Source organism: Neophocaena asiaeorientalis, unplaced genomic scaffold, assembly GCF_003031525.2.
Source record: "Neophocaena asiaeorientalis asiaeorientalis breed wild unplaced genomic scaffold, Neophocaena_asiaeorientalis_V1.1 scaffold280, whole genome shotgun sequence".
Classification (NCBI taxonomy): Eukaryota; Metazoa; Chordata; class Mammalia; order Artiodactyla; family Phocoenidae; genus Neophocaena; species Neophocaena asiaeorientalis.
In genome coordinates, this window is record NW_020185321.1 from 4,257,082 (window position 1) to 4,270,530 (window position 13,449).

General features: G+C 45.2%; 1 protein-coding gene across 5 annotated transcripts in view; it reads left to right on the forward strand.

Moving 5' to 3' along the window:
- The window catches only part of GARRE1 (granule associated Rac and RHOG effector 1), an 81,445-nt gene that overhangs the window by 63,911 nt on the left and 4,085 nt on the right, over positions 1 to 13,449 (forward strand). For 4 of the 5 annotated variants that reach the window (XM_024734016.1, XM_024734017.1, XM_024734020.1 and 1 more), the window contains 4 exons: positions 5,512 to 5,637; positions 6,736 to 7,769; positions 11,077 to 11,242; positions 11,962 to 12,099. In XM_024734016.1, coding sequence (XP_024589784.1) covers positions 5,512 to 5,637; positions 6,736 to 7,769; positions 11,077 to 11,242; positions 11,962 to 12,099 — 1,464 coding nt within the window. Of the gene's footprint in view, positions 1 to 5,511; positions 5,638 to 6,735; positions 7,770 to 11,076; positions 11,243 to 11,777; positions 12,100 to 13,449 lie in introns of those variants that run through there. The other variant, XM_024734019.1, reaches the window with a different exon arrangement.

Here is a 13,449-nt window from a genome sequence, read left to right on the forward strand (position 1 = left end):
CCCAAACAGGGAGAGCCCCCCAAACCAAAAAAAAAAAAAAAAAAAAAAAAAAAAACTATAGATCAGTAAGAAATGGGCAAGGCACATGGACAGGTAAATCAGAAGAGACATAGTCAACAAAGAGATGAAGAACATGTGTAACCTCACCTAACAAAGAAAGGAAGGCAAAGTAGAAAAATAATACAATGTCATTTTGCCCATCATGTTGTTGAATTGTTTTAGAATAACAGTACTAGATTTGGGCCAGGCTGTACAAAAACAGGCACAGATGTTGTTGAATAAATCACACAGCCTTTCTGGAGGGCAGTTTCATTTGTCAGACGCCTAAAATAAGGGCTCTGACCTCAGCAGTTCCACCTCTAGGGATTTAGCCATGTGATGTGCACACAGATTCAGATGAAGGATCGGCATCACAGCTTTACTAGTAAACAAGAAAAATTAAGCCTATATTGCAAGACTTTTGCAATTAAAATTATGATCAGAATGAATATTTAACTATATAGAAAATGTATAAAGCATTTAGGTAGGAAGAGATAGAGTTAGTAAGGAACAGTGGCACTATTGGTGCCCATGTGGACTAAAGTGGTAGCTGGGTAATACATTCGAATTGTATTTAACTCATTTCTTCTTGAAATGTGAGGGGGGGGCGTCCAGTGGAGATTCTGCCGAAAGTTTTAGAATTTGTTGATATATATCAAGTAAGGGTTGGCAGTTTACTTCATGTCTCAAAATCTCCCTTTTATGAATTTCTTCCCCAAATTTCTAAATTTGATTATTAATATGGCATAATGTTAATTTATATACATATCTTCATTCCTGTCAAACAGTAGTTGTGTTTTTTTGTTTGGTTTTTTTTTTTTTTGGCTGTGCCGTGTACCTTGTAAGATCTTAGTTCCCAGGCCAGGCCCTCGGTAGTGAGAGCGTGGAGTCCTAACCACTGACTGCCAGGGAATTCCCCAAGCAGTAGATTAAAAGCTCACTTTTTTGTAAGGTTTTTGTGTTCCTGAATTCTTAATTTATTTTCTAATTCACGTTCTTATTGAAAAATATTAAACTTAACCAGGATTCTCATTTTAAAGAAAACATTTTCGGGCTTCCCTGGTGGCGCAGTGGTTGAGAATCTGCCTGCTAATGCAGGGGACATGGGTTCGAGCCCTGGTCTGGGAAGATCCCACATGCCGCAGAGCAGCTGGGCCCGTGAGCCACAACTGCTGAGCCTGCACGTCTGGAGCCTGTGCTCCGCAACAAGAGAGGCCGTGATAGTGGGAGGCCCGCGCATCGCAGTGAAGAGTGACCCCTGCTTGCCACAACTAGAGAAAGCCCTCGCACAGAAACGAAGACCCAACACAGCCAAAAATAAATTAATTAATTAATAAACTCCTACCCCCAACATCCTCTTAAAAAAAAAAAAAGAAAACATTTTCAACTCTTGGATAATTGGGTGAATATAAACAGTTAGTACTAAAATGGTTAACCCTACAGTTTACTTCCACAACTCTCCCTGTATGATTGATTTCCTTTGTAATTCATTGCACCTCCTTGAAAGACCTCATAGACTGCAGTTACTTGGAGAGGCTCCCTCTGCTGGCTACATTTGGTAAAAATGCAAAGTTTTATGTTTTTGTTTCAAGTTACAGAATATGTGCTTGTTGAGAAGAATACAAAAAGAAGTGATTGGGCTTCCCTGGTGGCGCAGTGATTGAGGGTCCGGCGCAGTGGTTGAGGGTCCGCCTGCCGATGCAGGGGACACGGGTTCGTGCCCCGGTCCAGGAGAATCCCACGTGCTGCGGAGCGGCTGGGCCTGTGAGCCATGGCCGCTTGGCCTGCGCGTCTGGAGCCTGTGCTCCTCAGCGGGAGAGGCCACAGCAGTGAGAGGCCCATGAACCAAAAAAAAAAAAAAAAAAAAAAAAGGATTTTTTTTTTCATTCAAGTTACAGAATATGTGCTTGTTGAGAAGAATACAAAAAGAAGTGATTGGGCTTCCCTGGTGGCGCAGTGATTGAGGGTCCGGCGCAGTGGTTGAGGGTCCGCCTGCCGATGCAGGGGACACGGGTTCGTGCCCCGGTCCAGGAGAATCCCACGTGCTGCGGAGCGGCTGGGCCTGTGAGCCATGGCCGCTTGGCCTGCGCGTCTGGAGCCTGTGCTCCTCAGCGGGAGAGGCCACAGCAGTGAGAGGCCCATGAACCAAAAAAAAAAAAAAAAAAAAGAAGTGATTGCTTTATTCCACCTTTGGAAAAAATGAAATTATTAGCAAAACTAGTCAAGAGTTTATTATATGCTTTGATTTTAATAAAACGAAGTGTCTAGGTGCCATATACATTTTTTTCCCCAAAGAAAGTAAAACCTTACTTAGATTTTTTTAACTTGTCATATTTAAGCTATTCACCCATTCTTTCTTTCAACAAATATTTTCTGAGTACCTAATATGTGACAGACACTGTTCTAGGCTCTGGGAATTTAATCATGAGCAAGACAGACAGGGTCCCTGCCCCTAATAGAGCTGGCTTTGTTATGGCATGGGGTTGGGGAGGGGACAGCTAATAAGCATAGGAGTTAACTTCAAGCACTGGCAAGCGTATGAGGGGAATAAGAGTAGAGTGTCATCATCTGATAGAGAATAACAGGTAGAGATGGCAGGAGGAGGCTATTTTGGATGAGGAGGTCAGTCATGAAGGGTCTCTTTAAGGATGTGACATTTGAGAGGAGCCTGCCATGCAGAGAGCAGATGGGGAAAGCATCCCAGTCAGAAGGAACAGCAAATGCAAAGGCCTGAGGAATGAGCTGGCATGGCTGGAATTATGCTAGGTGGTGTTGAAGATGGGGATTCATAGAAGCCAGGACTTGCAGGGTCCCTGAGGGACTTGGATTTTATCTAAGAACAGGTAGAAGGTTATAAGCCAGTCTGGGTGATTTGTCAAAAGAATGGATTTAGTCTCTTCAGGGGGTTTTATTGATCAACTCTCAAGACTGATGAATAAAATAAAAATGCCAATTTGTTGATTTTTAGAAAGAGAAATTATTGTTATCACCAGGAACTCCTTTCTGCATGACCAAAAAATGTTCATCTAGTGGGCAGACATGCGACCAGCCAGATTACAAGTAGAAGTTGGCTGGGGAACATAGAACAAGTGTGTCCTGGTAATCAGCGATTCCAGGCTGAGAGAATCAGGTGCATGAACCTCGGCCAGGTCCACTGGCCAAGATTCTCTCCCAGGAGCCCAGAGTCTGACTGGACACTGGCAGAGCTTGCCTTATTGCTCACTTTTTCCAGTGTTTCTGAGGCTGGCCAGCTTACATCCTCACAGATATATTTCTTCTCAAGCCAAAGACATGTTGGGGTGTGCTGCTGCCTCCTTAGGATGGCTTTGCAAGTGTTGATTTCACCATTTAACTCCCAGAGAGCCTAGGAACAGACAGATAGCATCTTCCTGGTTCTCCCTCTCAGAAAAGGCCTTTTGTTGGAGGTGCCCTGGGTGGGCAGTGGGGACCTGAATGGTGGGAGGCAGCTCTCAGCGGGGAATAGTCCAGGCAAAGGTCCTGAGATGTGGGAAAACCCAACTTATTCAGGGCGTGTGAGAAGGCCTCATAGCTGAGACAAGGTGAGGAGAGGTGACAGCAAAGAGAGGTGTGGCCAGAGAGGCAGGAGGGCCAGGTCACAAAGAGCTGTGGTGAGGGGTTTGGATTTTATTTCAGTCATGATAGGATGCCACTGGGGGGTTTTGCACAGGGGAGTGGTGTGTTCTGATTTGTGCTACAGGAGGCTCTGTTGCTATGTGGAGGGTGGGCCTTGGAGGGACAGGACTGGAGAAAAGGAGACCACGTGGGAGGCTGGTCCTAAGACGCAGGTGCTGGTGGTGTCTTGGAGTAGAGCAGTAACGAGAGAGGTGTTGGCAGTGCCTAGGTTCGTATTGTGTTATGGGAGAGCCGGCAGGATTTGCTGATAGACTGGAGGTAGGAAGTGGGGAAAACTAGCAATGACTCTTAGGTAGACAGCTGTGCTGCGTACTTACTGAGGAGGTCATAGGATTCAGAGTGGTTTTGGCGGGAGGAGGGATCAAGAGTTGTACTGACCAGGCTCCCTTTGAGCTGCCTGGTAGGTGTGCAGGGAGAGCTGTCAAAGGTGCATTTAGATATGTGAGGGTAGCAATCAGGAGAAAGGTCTAGACTGGCAAAGACAACTTGAGAGTCTTTATTGTAGGGATGGTCTGTAAAACCACAGGACCACGTGCAGTCCTCTTAGAAGAAGGGACGAAGCCTGGAACGTGCCACGATGCAGAGGGAGGGGAAGGAGGAGGAGGACGAGACCAAGAAGGAACTGCCAGCCAGGTAGGAGGAAAATGGAGCAAGGTTGGGGTCGCCAGGGCTGCAGGAGATAGTGATCCAGGAGGAAGGAGACGTTGCATGATGTTGCCGAGAGACCGAGTAAAGTGGAGACAGGTAACTGACCCTTGACTGTGGCAAGATCTGAGTTGTCTGATAAAAGCTGTTTTAGTGGAGTTATAGGGATGAACACCTGGTCAGAGTGTGATGAAAGGAGAATAGGAGGTAAGGAAGAGGAGGAGACTGTGATTTTGTTAAAATGGGGAGCAGAGAAGTGGGGCAGTATCTGGAGTGGTTGTGGGGCTAAGAGCAGGTGGTTGGCAATGCTGGTTTGTTTGCCAAAGGGAATATCACAGGGGAGAAACGGGGTGATTACTCGAGTGAGGTCCTTGGGGAAAAAAGCAAGGCTGTATGGCGCATGTGGTGCTCAGGTGGAGGGTCAGCCTGTGGCAAGAGCAGGTCTTGTGCTCTGACAGCAGGGCAGGCAGGGTGTGTGGGCACAGACACTGGTGAACTGGTGGGATTAGTGGTGAGGGTGGTTGAAATAGATCTCATCTGCTTATGTGTTTTCTCAATTAAGTGAGAGTTGAGATAGCAAAGAATGGGAGATGGTAGGGATAGCAGAGCTTTGAGGAGGGGGAAGGTAAAACAGTCATCTTGGAAAGGGAAAAAATTAATTTACGGGAAAACCGTGTTTATTGTTTATCTGAAGTTTGCCAGGCTGGCAGACAGATTTTTTCCCTCCACTGACCCTTGGTTTATTAGGTACAGGTGTGAAGTGCTGTAACAGGAGGGAGGGGTGGGACGTTATATAAAAAGTTTGTAAAGGAGTACATACTGTGCCAGAGCACAGAATCTCAGCAGGGCAGAGAGGAAAATAAGGGCCAAAGCCAATGTTGGACAGTGAGAGGGCATTAGGGCCCTTGGAAGGCAAACCCTCCACCGAACTCTTCTCTTCCTACTAAACAGACTCTAGACAGTTAGAAATCTATGGAGACCGCAAGCCCTATTGCTTCCTCCTCCTTTTGTGGAGCAACAAGTACAAGTGTTAGCCCTGTCATCCTCTCAGTGTTCTTACAATTACCAAATTTTTATTTGGTACCAAAAGGTGTGGCCTTTTGTATAAGGCCTGCTTGAAACCCCTTTGCGGACAAGTGCAGCCCAGACTCACGCAGCCCGGTTCATGCCTAGGTGCCTGAAAGAAGACCCCGCTACCATGTCCCTGCTGCAGAGAAGCCTTGATCCTGAGAAGACCCTGGGTCTGGTGGATGTGCTCTACACGGCTGTGCTGGACCTCACCCGCTGGAGGGCAGGAAGGTTGGTGTCCCCACCCAGCACTTGAATTGGTTCACGTTCAGGTCCACACCTAGGGACAGTGTGACCACTTACAGGGTCATGTGAGAGTACGTCACTGATAGTATGTTAGTAAATAAGGCAAGAAAGGGAACTATTCGGCAACTTTTTTTTGGAATAATTTCAAACTTACAGAAAAGTTGCAGGAATAGTACAAAGAATTGCCCTTTACCCAGATTCCCCAGTGTTAACATTTTTGCCTTCATTTGTTTTATGATTTCAGAGTTAAGTACCTCAAGAGGATTTTAACCCAACTCACATTCTCCTTATGAACTAAGAGCAGAAAAATATTTAGAAAATTTACTTATATCTTGCATGACATTTATTTATATCTGAAAGTAGCTGACAGTTGCAAGATTATCTCTTTGTGAATTAAATTTAGAACCAGTAGAGACCTTAAACATCTAGCCGTGGGCCCTCCCCATGTCTTCATTCATGAGCCCAGAACAGTGAGGTGACTAATGCAGGGTCACACCAGCCATGACCTGCCCAGCTCCTACCCATGCCCTTTCTATCTCTAGGGCTTTCTTTCAGTACTGGAAAAAAGTACTTGGAAGACTTCGGAAGTAACAGCCATCTGTTCTTGGCACTGTCTGTGAATTACTTCCAAGGACAACAGTGCTGCATGGTGTCCCTGGGTCCCGCCCACTCACCCCTCTCTGCTGTGTGCATTTGTCCGTTGACCCTCTGCTGGATCTGCCGGGCTCCCAGTCCCCATCATCCAGGCACAGAGCCGGCCTCTGCCAGTTGCGTATCCCACTCTAGCCATGTTTTGCTCTCCTGTGTTGTGGTCAGAGAGTTTCACTCAAAATCCTCAGGCCAGAAATCTAGTGTAGTTTTCACAGCCCTGCGTTAGACATGGTAGATATTTTATAGTAAATATAGATAGTAAGTGCTTAAATTATGTACTTTTAAAACTCTTGAGTGTTTTAAATAAATGAACCTGATAGCAAACAAAGAGGTCTTTTTATTCTTAAAGTCTTTCTTAAATACCAAAGAGATCCATTTCATTGTCCAATTTGTATATTTGTCCTTTTGTAAAATGCATTTCTCTTTAAATAGGGAACAAGCTTTACCCTGCATACAAATCCAGCTTCAAAGGGAGATCTGTGATTTTGGAAATCAGGCTGACTTGCCTTCTGGGAATGGAAACAAATCTTCAGGTGGCCTACAGAAGACCTTCTCCAAACTGACATCCCGGTTCACCAAGAAAGCTTCATGTACCAGCTCTAGCAGCAGCACAAATTATTCCATTCCAAATACCCCTTCCAAAAATATCTTCATAGCTGGGTGTTCAGAAGAGAAGGCCAAAATGCCCAGTAATACTGATTCAAGATTACAAAGCATTTTGAACATTGGTAGTTTCCCTAGGACTGCAGACCCTTCACAGTCAGCTCAGAATTCCAGTAATCAAATGGCCAATGGTTTTCTCATGGAGAGGCCTGACAGCTTCGTGCAAGGGGATGATGGCAAGGACGAGAAGGGTATGAACTTACCAACCGATCAGGAAATGCAGGAGGTGATAGATTTTCTCTCGGGCTTTAACATGGGCCAGTCACATCAGGGCTCCCCACTGGTGACAAGGCGTAATTCTGCTGCCATAGCCATGGTGACTGAGCAGAAGGCAGGAGCTATGCAGCCACAGCAGCCGTCACTGCCAGTGCCCCCTCCGCCGCGGCCTCCCCAGGCTAGGGCACACACACCTCTGACACCCCAGCCAGGCCTGGCACCTCAACAGCAGTCCCCAAAGCAACAACAACCCCAGGTCCAGTACTACCAACACCTGCTCCAACCCGTTGGACCGCAGCAGCCCCTGCCCCAGCATCGGGCTCCTGGGAAATGGGTACACGGCTCATCCCAGCAGCCAACACAACCCATTGGAGCCGGTCTGTCTCCCCTTGGCCAGTGGCCTGGCATATCTGATCTCAGTTCTGACTTGTACAGCTTGGGTCTGGTGAGCAGTTATATGGATAATATGATGTCGGAGGTTTTGGGACAGAAGCCACAGGGACCTAGAAATAACACCTGGCCAAACCGTGACCAAAGCGATGGAGTCTTTGGGATGTTGGGAGAGATTCTGCCTTTTGATCCTGCAGGTATGTGAGCCCCCACCTCTCCACCTTGGGGTTTTAACTTAAATATTATCACCAAAGACTTCATAGGGCCCATCTACCACATCCTTACTTATATGAGGCAGTGACTTAATCCCCCTTTAAAGACCCTTTCTCACTGTCTGATGTTAAGTATTGGACAGTTCCAGCAAAGGTAGGAAGCAGTGGTTGGAATGAGTCTGATAAGGTAAGTGGAACTAATTTTCTCACTTTATAGAGGGCAGAATTGAGGCTAAGAGAAGTTGAATGGCTCAAAGTCCCATAGTTCAAGAGGGCTCCCATTCATGGGAGCTAAAATGGCTGGCCCTTCGTGGGCTGCTTTTTTCCTGATTACGTAACCTGTTCTGTGATTCGTTTTTGCCTAAACTCTAGAACCAGTGAAAGGTAGTAAGGCACCCTCCTCCCTTCATAGAATATAGCTTTTCCTGGCCTAGACAGTGTGAAGATTCACCAGAGTTATCTTAGGAAATTAGAAAAAGAATTTAGAAACAAAACAAAGATAAACTAGGAGGAGGAATTAGTTAAGGATAAAAGTTGTTGTATACCTGAAACTAACATAATATTGTAAATCAACTATACTTCAATTTAAAAAAAAGGGTAAAAGCCGAAGCTAATTAAATTTAAAAGAAAAATATAATAGACATTGTAAATAAATCTAAAGGGTCTTTAGAAGACCAATAAAATAGAGAAACCAATTTATTATAATGCTGATTAAGAGAGAGCAACGAGAAACAAGATTAGGAAAGAGAAAGGAGACATAACTACAGGTATAGGAGAGATTAAAAGAACTTTAAGATATTATCACATATGACGTGATGACAACATACATAAAAACTGAATGGAAAATGGATTTTTTCCTAATAAAACATACATTACCAAAATTGCACCAAGAAGTGGAAAACCTGCCCGGTTCTATTCCAGGAGAAGAGATTGGAAAGGGAGTTATGAAGCCAACATGATTTTACCATAAAAACTTTTTATGAGTATAGATAGATGCAAGAAAATCTAGCAGTGTATCAAAGGAGTTATATCTGGTTTACTTCAGCAGTGTAAGGTAGGTCAGTGTAAGGATCTGCTCCTGCACAGTAATCTGTCATTTCAACCACTATGAGAAAAACTCATACAGCAACAGACGCCATAAAGACATTTGGTAAAAGACAATCCTTAAGCAGCAATTCTTAAGTAGACCCCTCAAAGTAAAACATAAATAGAAGAAAATGTCTTGAATATGAAAGACTTATCTACCAAAAACCAGTAGCAAGCAGTACTTTGTATAGTGAGACAAAAGCGTTCCAGTTAAAATCAAGACCCAGGCAGGGTGGCAATTGCTCCTACCAATAGCGTGTAACTTTGTCTTGAACTTTCTGGCAAATGTAGCAAGACAAAAACTAAGGAGATAAGTGGTATAAGCTTTAGAAAAGAGTAGATTAAAGAGCACATCTCTTTGCTGGAAATAGAATTTAAAAAAACAAGACTCCTTAATAAAAAATTTCCAGAATTAGTAAGTGAATCTGGTAAGGTGGGTAGATGCAAGGTAAATATATAGAAATCGATTACTTTTTTTCTCTAATTTAGCAAATGGTACATGGAAGTGGAAAATATATTTCATTCACAAGGGCTGTGAGATAGTGTAAGTAAATATAGCACATATTTATATAAATAACCACCAGAAGAGGAGAATCCCTCCTAAATGAACCCAGCATTAACTATTAAAGGAAAGAAATGTTTTCGTATGTCTTCTCAGAATTCCTCCTACTGCTGCTCATGCTCTCCTTGGGTGAGTGGGTGTGGGGAACCCCTGGGGATGTGGGGAAGGGCAGACAGTTCCACCCTGCTATGGAAGAGCAAGCCCACCTGCCTGCCACCAGCTGGGTGGGTGTGGCACATTTTCTCAATTGCTGATAAACAGTGTGTACATTTTTTGATAGTCCTGTAATTAAATCCAGAGTATAAATGGTGTTTGGCAGAATTTTATCATCTTTGATCTCTATTGAGGCCTGAACAGCCTTTATGTCTTTAGCCTAGGAATCCTACTAGCTTTTCCTTCTGGATGTGCCTTTCTGATCTTCAAGTTCTTAATGTAGCTTCCACTCCAAGGGCATAAGGTCTACATAGCCCTTTTTTCAAATTAAGAAAGGGCATTCTGGATGGATGAATTACAGAAGGCACCCTCTCAGGCAGGGGCAGCTAGAACAGAGTGCCCCCTCTGGACAGGCACACACAGCCCCTGCTCTACCCGGTGTGGGCATCTTTGCAGTGCACACATGGCAGCTCCTTGAGAGAAAAAGCTAAGAGTGGGATTGAGCCCTAGTGTCTTTCCCAACTTGAAGCTAAAAAGTATACACTGCTGAGTCCTATTCAGTTTGTGACCTATAGATGTTTTCCTACCATATCTTTTTGTTTGACTTTCTCTGAATTTCTCCTATGCTGTTTTTCCTCCTACTTGTACTGCCCTGCACTTCCTTACTCAGTTCTGTCCAGTACGTTTCCATCTACCTCTTAATGCATTTTTAAATTTTATCTTCTTCGTTACCACTCTTATTATCTTCAAACTGAATTAGCAGGTCTGCCTTCAATAGCCAGGAAAATACTGGATCAGAGTTGAGCCCAAGGGGGAAGGGCAGATATTCTCCATCTGACCCTGATGCTTTTATAACCTTCAGCTTATTTCTTGGCTGAAGTCATCATCTGATTTTCTTAGTTTTTAAGTATGTAGCACCACACACTGGAAAGTTTTTTTGTTTTGTTTTGGGTTTTTTTTTTGATGTGGACCATTTTTAAAGTCTTTATTGAATTTGTTACAATATTGCTTCTGTTTTATGTTTTGGTTTTTTTGGCCCCAAGGCATGTGGGATTTTAACTCCCTGACCAGGGATTGAACCCTCACCCCCTGCATTGGAAGGCGAAGTCTTAACCACTGGACTGCCAGGGAAGTCCTTGGGAAGTTTTAAAGTAACTAGCATTTGTCTTTAAAATTTAGTCATGGCTAAAGCAGACCTTTTTGTTCTCTGTTTTGTCTTTGTGCACGTTCAGCCTGCCCCAGTCCTAGGCATACCCCTTCCTGACAGTCCCTATGCACACACCATACCCCATCTTCAGACCCATGTACTGAAATCCCCATCTCACCGCAGCAGACTGCAGGGCAAATCCTGCAGCCCTCTCTGGGCCACAAGCCTGGTAGCCCGTCACCACTTTTCACTGTGTGTGTCACCAAGACATCCTCAGAAGGTAGGGAAGAAAACAAGAAGCCAGTTTGGCCCCAAATCTTGTTTATCCCTTTGTCTTAACACAGTGGGTTCAGACCCCGAGTTTGCACGCTATGTGGCAGGAGTGAGCCAAGCAATGCAGCAGAAGCGGCAAGTCCAACACGGTCGCCGCCCCGGCAACCCCCGGGGCCATTGGCCACCTATGGATGATGCCCATCGGACCTGGCCTTTCCCAGAGTTCTTTGCAGAAGGGTGAGTGCTGGATGTGGGAGGGAAGCTGAGTTTGGGACCTGGGTGTTCCCCATGGGGCCTTTGTGCACCCTTATCAGGCAGTTCATTTCTAGGCCCCCACGTGAGAGAGTGGCACATGGTCAAATTCTCAGGGGGTCAGAGTTTTGTGACTGACTGTAGGATGCCAAGTGGCATGTTGTGTCCCTGTGAACACACCATTGGTATAAATTGGTGATTTTTGAGACAGGCTCTTCTGCTCTAGACAAGGATCTTATTTGGTGGTGTTTGTGAAGTAATTGCATGTTTAACACGGTCTTTAGCTGAAACGAGCATGGCTATGAAACCTGTATCATTTATGGAATGTGATCCTTGTAGCCTGTAAAAACCAAAGGTTTTCAGTTCAGTGTATTGAGAGAACTGTGGATTTTCATCATAAAGACATCTGAGGACTGATTTTTTTTTACATCTCTTATTGCTACCTGGTTAATAACTGCACAACTAAAGACCATCTCAGCTTTTTGTTTGGTCTAAAATGAATTTCATCTATAAACCACAGGCTTCTGAGGAGTTTTTAGAAGAAGGAGAGAGACAAGAGACCACTCTTGGGTTGTGAGATGAGTACAGGGAAAAGACTGTTGTTTTAGGGCCGGGGCGGGGGTGAGGGCTGGCCTCGGGCTGTCCAGCCAGTGTCCAGGCTGGCTTCAGGAGGCCCAGAACCAGCTTCTCTCTTTGGCTTTCAGGGATGGCCTGCACAGCGGCTGGTCGGGTGCTCAGGGAGACTCGGCCAGCTCAAGTGACGAGACGTCCTCCGCCAATGGGGACAGCTTGTTCTCCATGTTTTCAGGGCCTGACCTCGTTGCTGCTGTCAAGCAGAGAAGGTATGAAGAAATTTTAAACCAAAGAACAGAGGGGTCTGTAAATGTGAACCACAGCTATTCCTCTTACAAAGTTCAGTAGCCCCATCACTCCCAGTCAGCCGTGCGTGAAAGAAGCAGAGGGCCTCTTCCAGTACTGTCTTGCCGAAGCTTGTGTGGTGACTTAAGTTGGGTTGAGTTTTTGCTGGTAGAACAGCCTCATGCAAGTGGTAGCCCACAATACCAGTGTGACAGGCAGGGAGTATTGTGGAGAACCAGGTCTGCTGATGCTGGTCTGTGCCTTACCGGAGGCAGCCCTTTCCGTGGGAGGAGCAGGACCAGGACAACCAAGTTCTAACTGGGCTCTCCAACAGGCTTTGCACCTCCGAACATGGGCCTGGCCCTCTCTGACCCTCTATTTCTTTGTCAAAGGTGGAACTGGATAAAATGACCCCCGAATGGTATTTCAAAGTTGAAAAAAAATAGTTACATAGTGTATTCAGATCTGAAGTTTTCACAAGTAGTCACAAAAATTTAAATGGGCCCTGAAATAAGAGAAGAATTTGTTTAGAAAGAAATGCAGAGACTGTTGTGGGTGTGATGAAGCAGAGGCCCAGAGGTGGCGTTCTAAAGGACATGGGCAGGAATAGAGAGCATGCACAGTCGCCAGGGCATCAGAAGTCATGCTGTGGAGGGGACAGGGAGGCCACGTAGCATGGCCCTCGTGTCACAGGGTCAGGCTTCATTGGATAAGCAGTGGGGAGCAGGTAGATAAAGATGGAAGGGTACCTGAGTCACACAGAGCAGTTACGGTGGTGATGACAGTGATTGCTGATACAAGCTAGGGTGCATTCTTTGTGCCAGGCCCTGGGTTAAGCATTCATGTACATTTTCTCACTTAATTCTCACAAACACTGTATTTGTTTGCTAGGGCAACCGTATCAAAGAAACACAGACTGGGGACTTAACGACAAGAATTTATTTTCTCGTAGTTCTGGAGGCTAGAAGTCTTGAGATCAAGGTGTCAGCAGGGTTGATTTCTTCTGAGGCCTCTCTCCTTTGCTTGCAGGTGGCCGTCTTTTCCCTGTATCCTCACATGGTCTTCTCTCTGTGTGTCTGTGTCCTAATCTTCTCTTATTATAAGGACACTAGTCATACTGGGTTGGAGCTCACCCTAATGACTTCATTTTAACTTAATTAGTTGTTTAAACAGCTTATCTCTAAATACAGTCACATTCTGGGGTACTGGAAGTTAGGGCTTTAGCATTTGAATTTGGGCGGGGGAGGGACACCTTCATTTATTCAGTAGCACCCATCACGTACCAGGCACTGGTGATACAGCAGCAAACAAATCAAAGTCCCCTTCCTGATGAA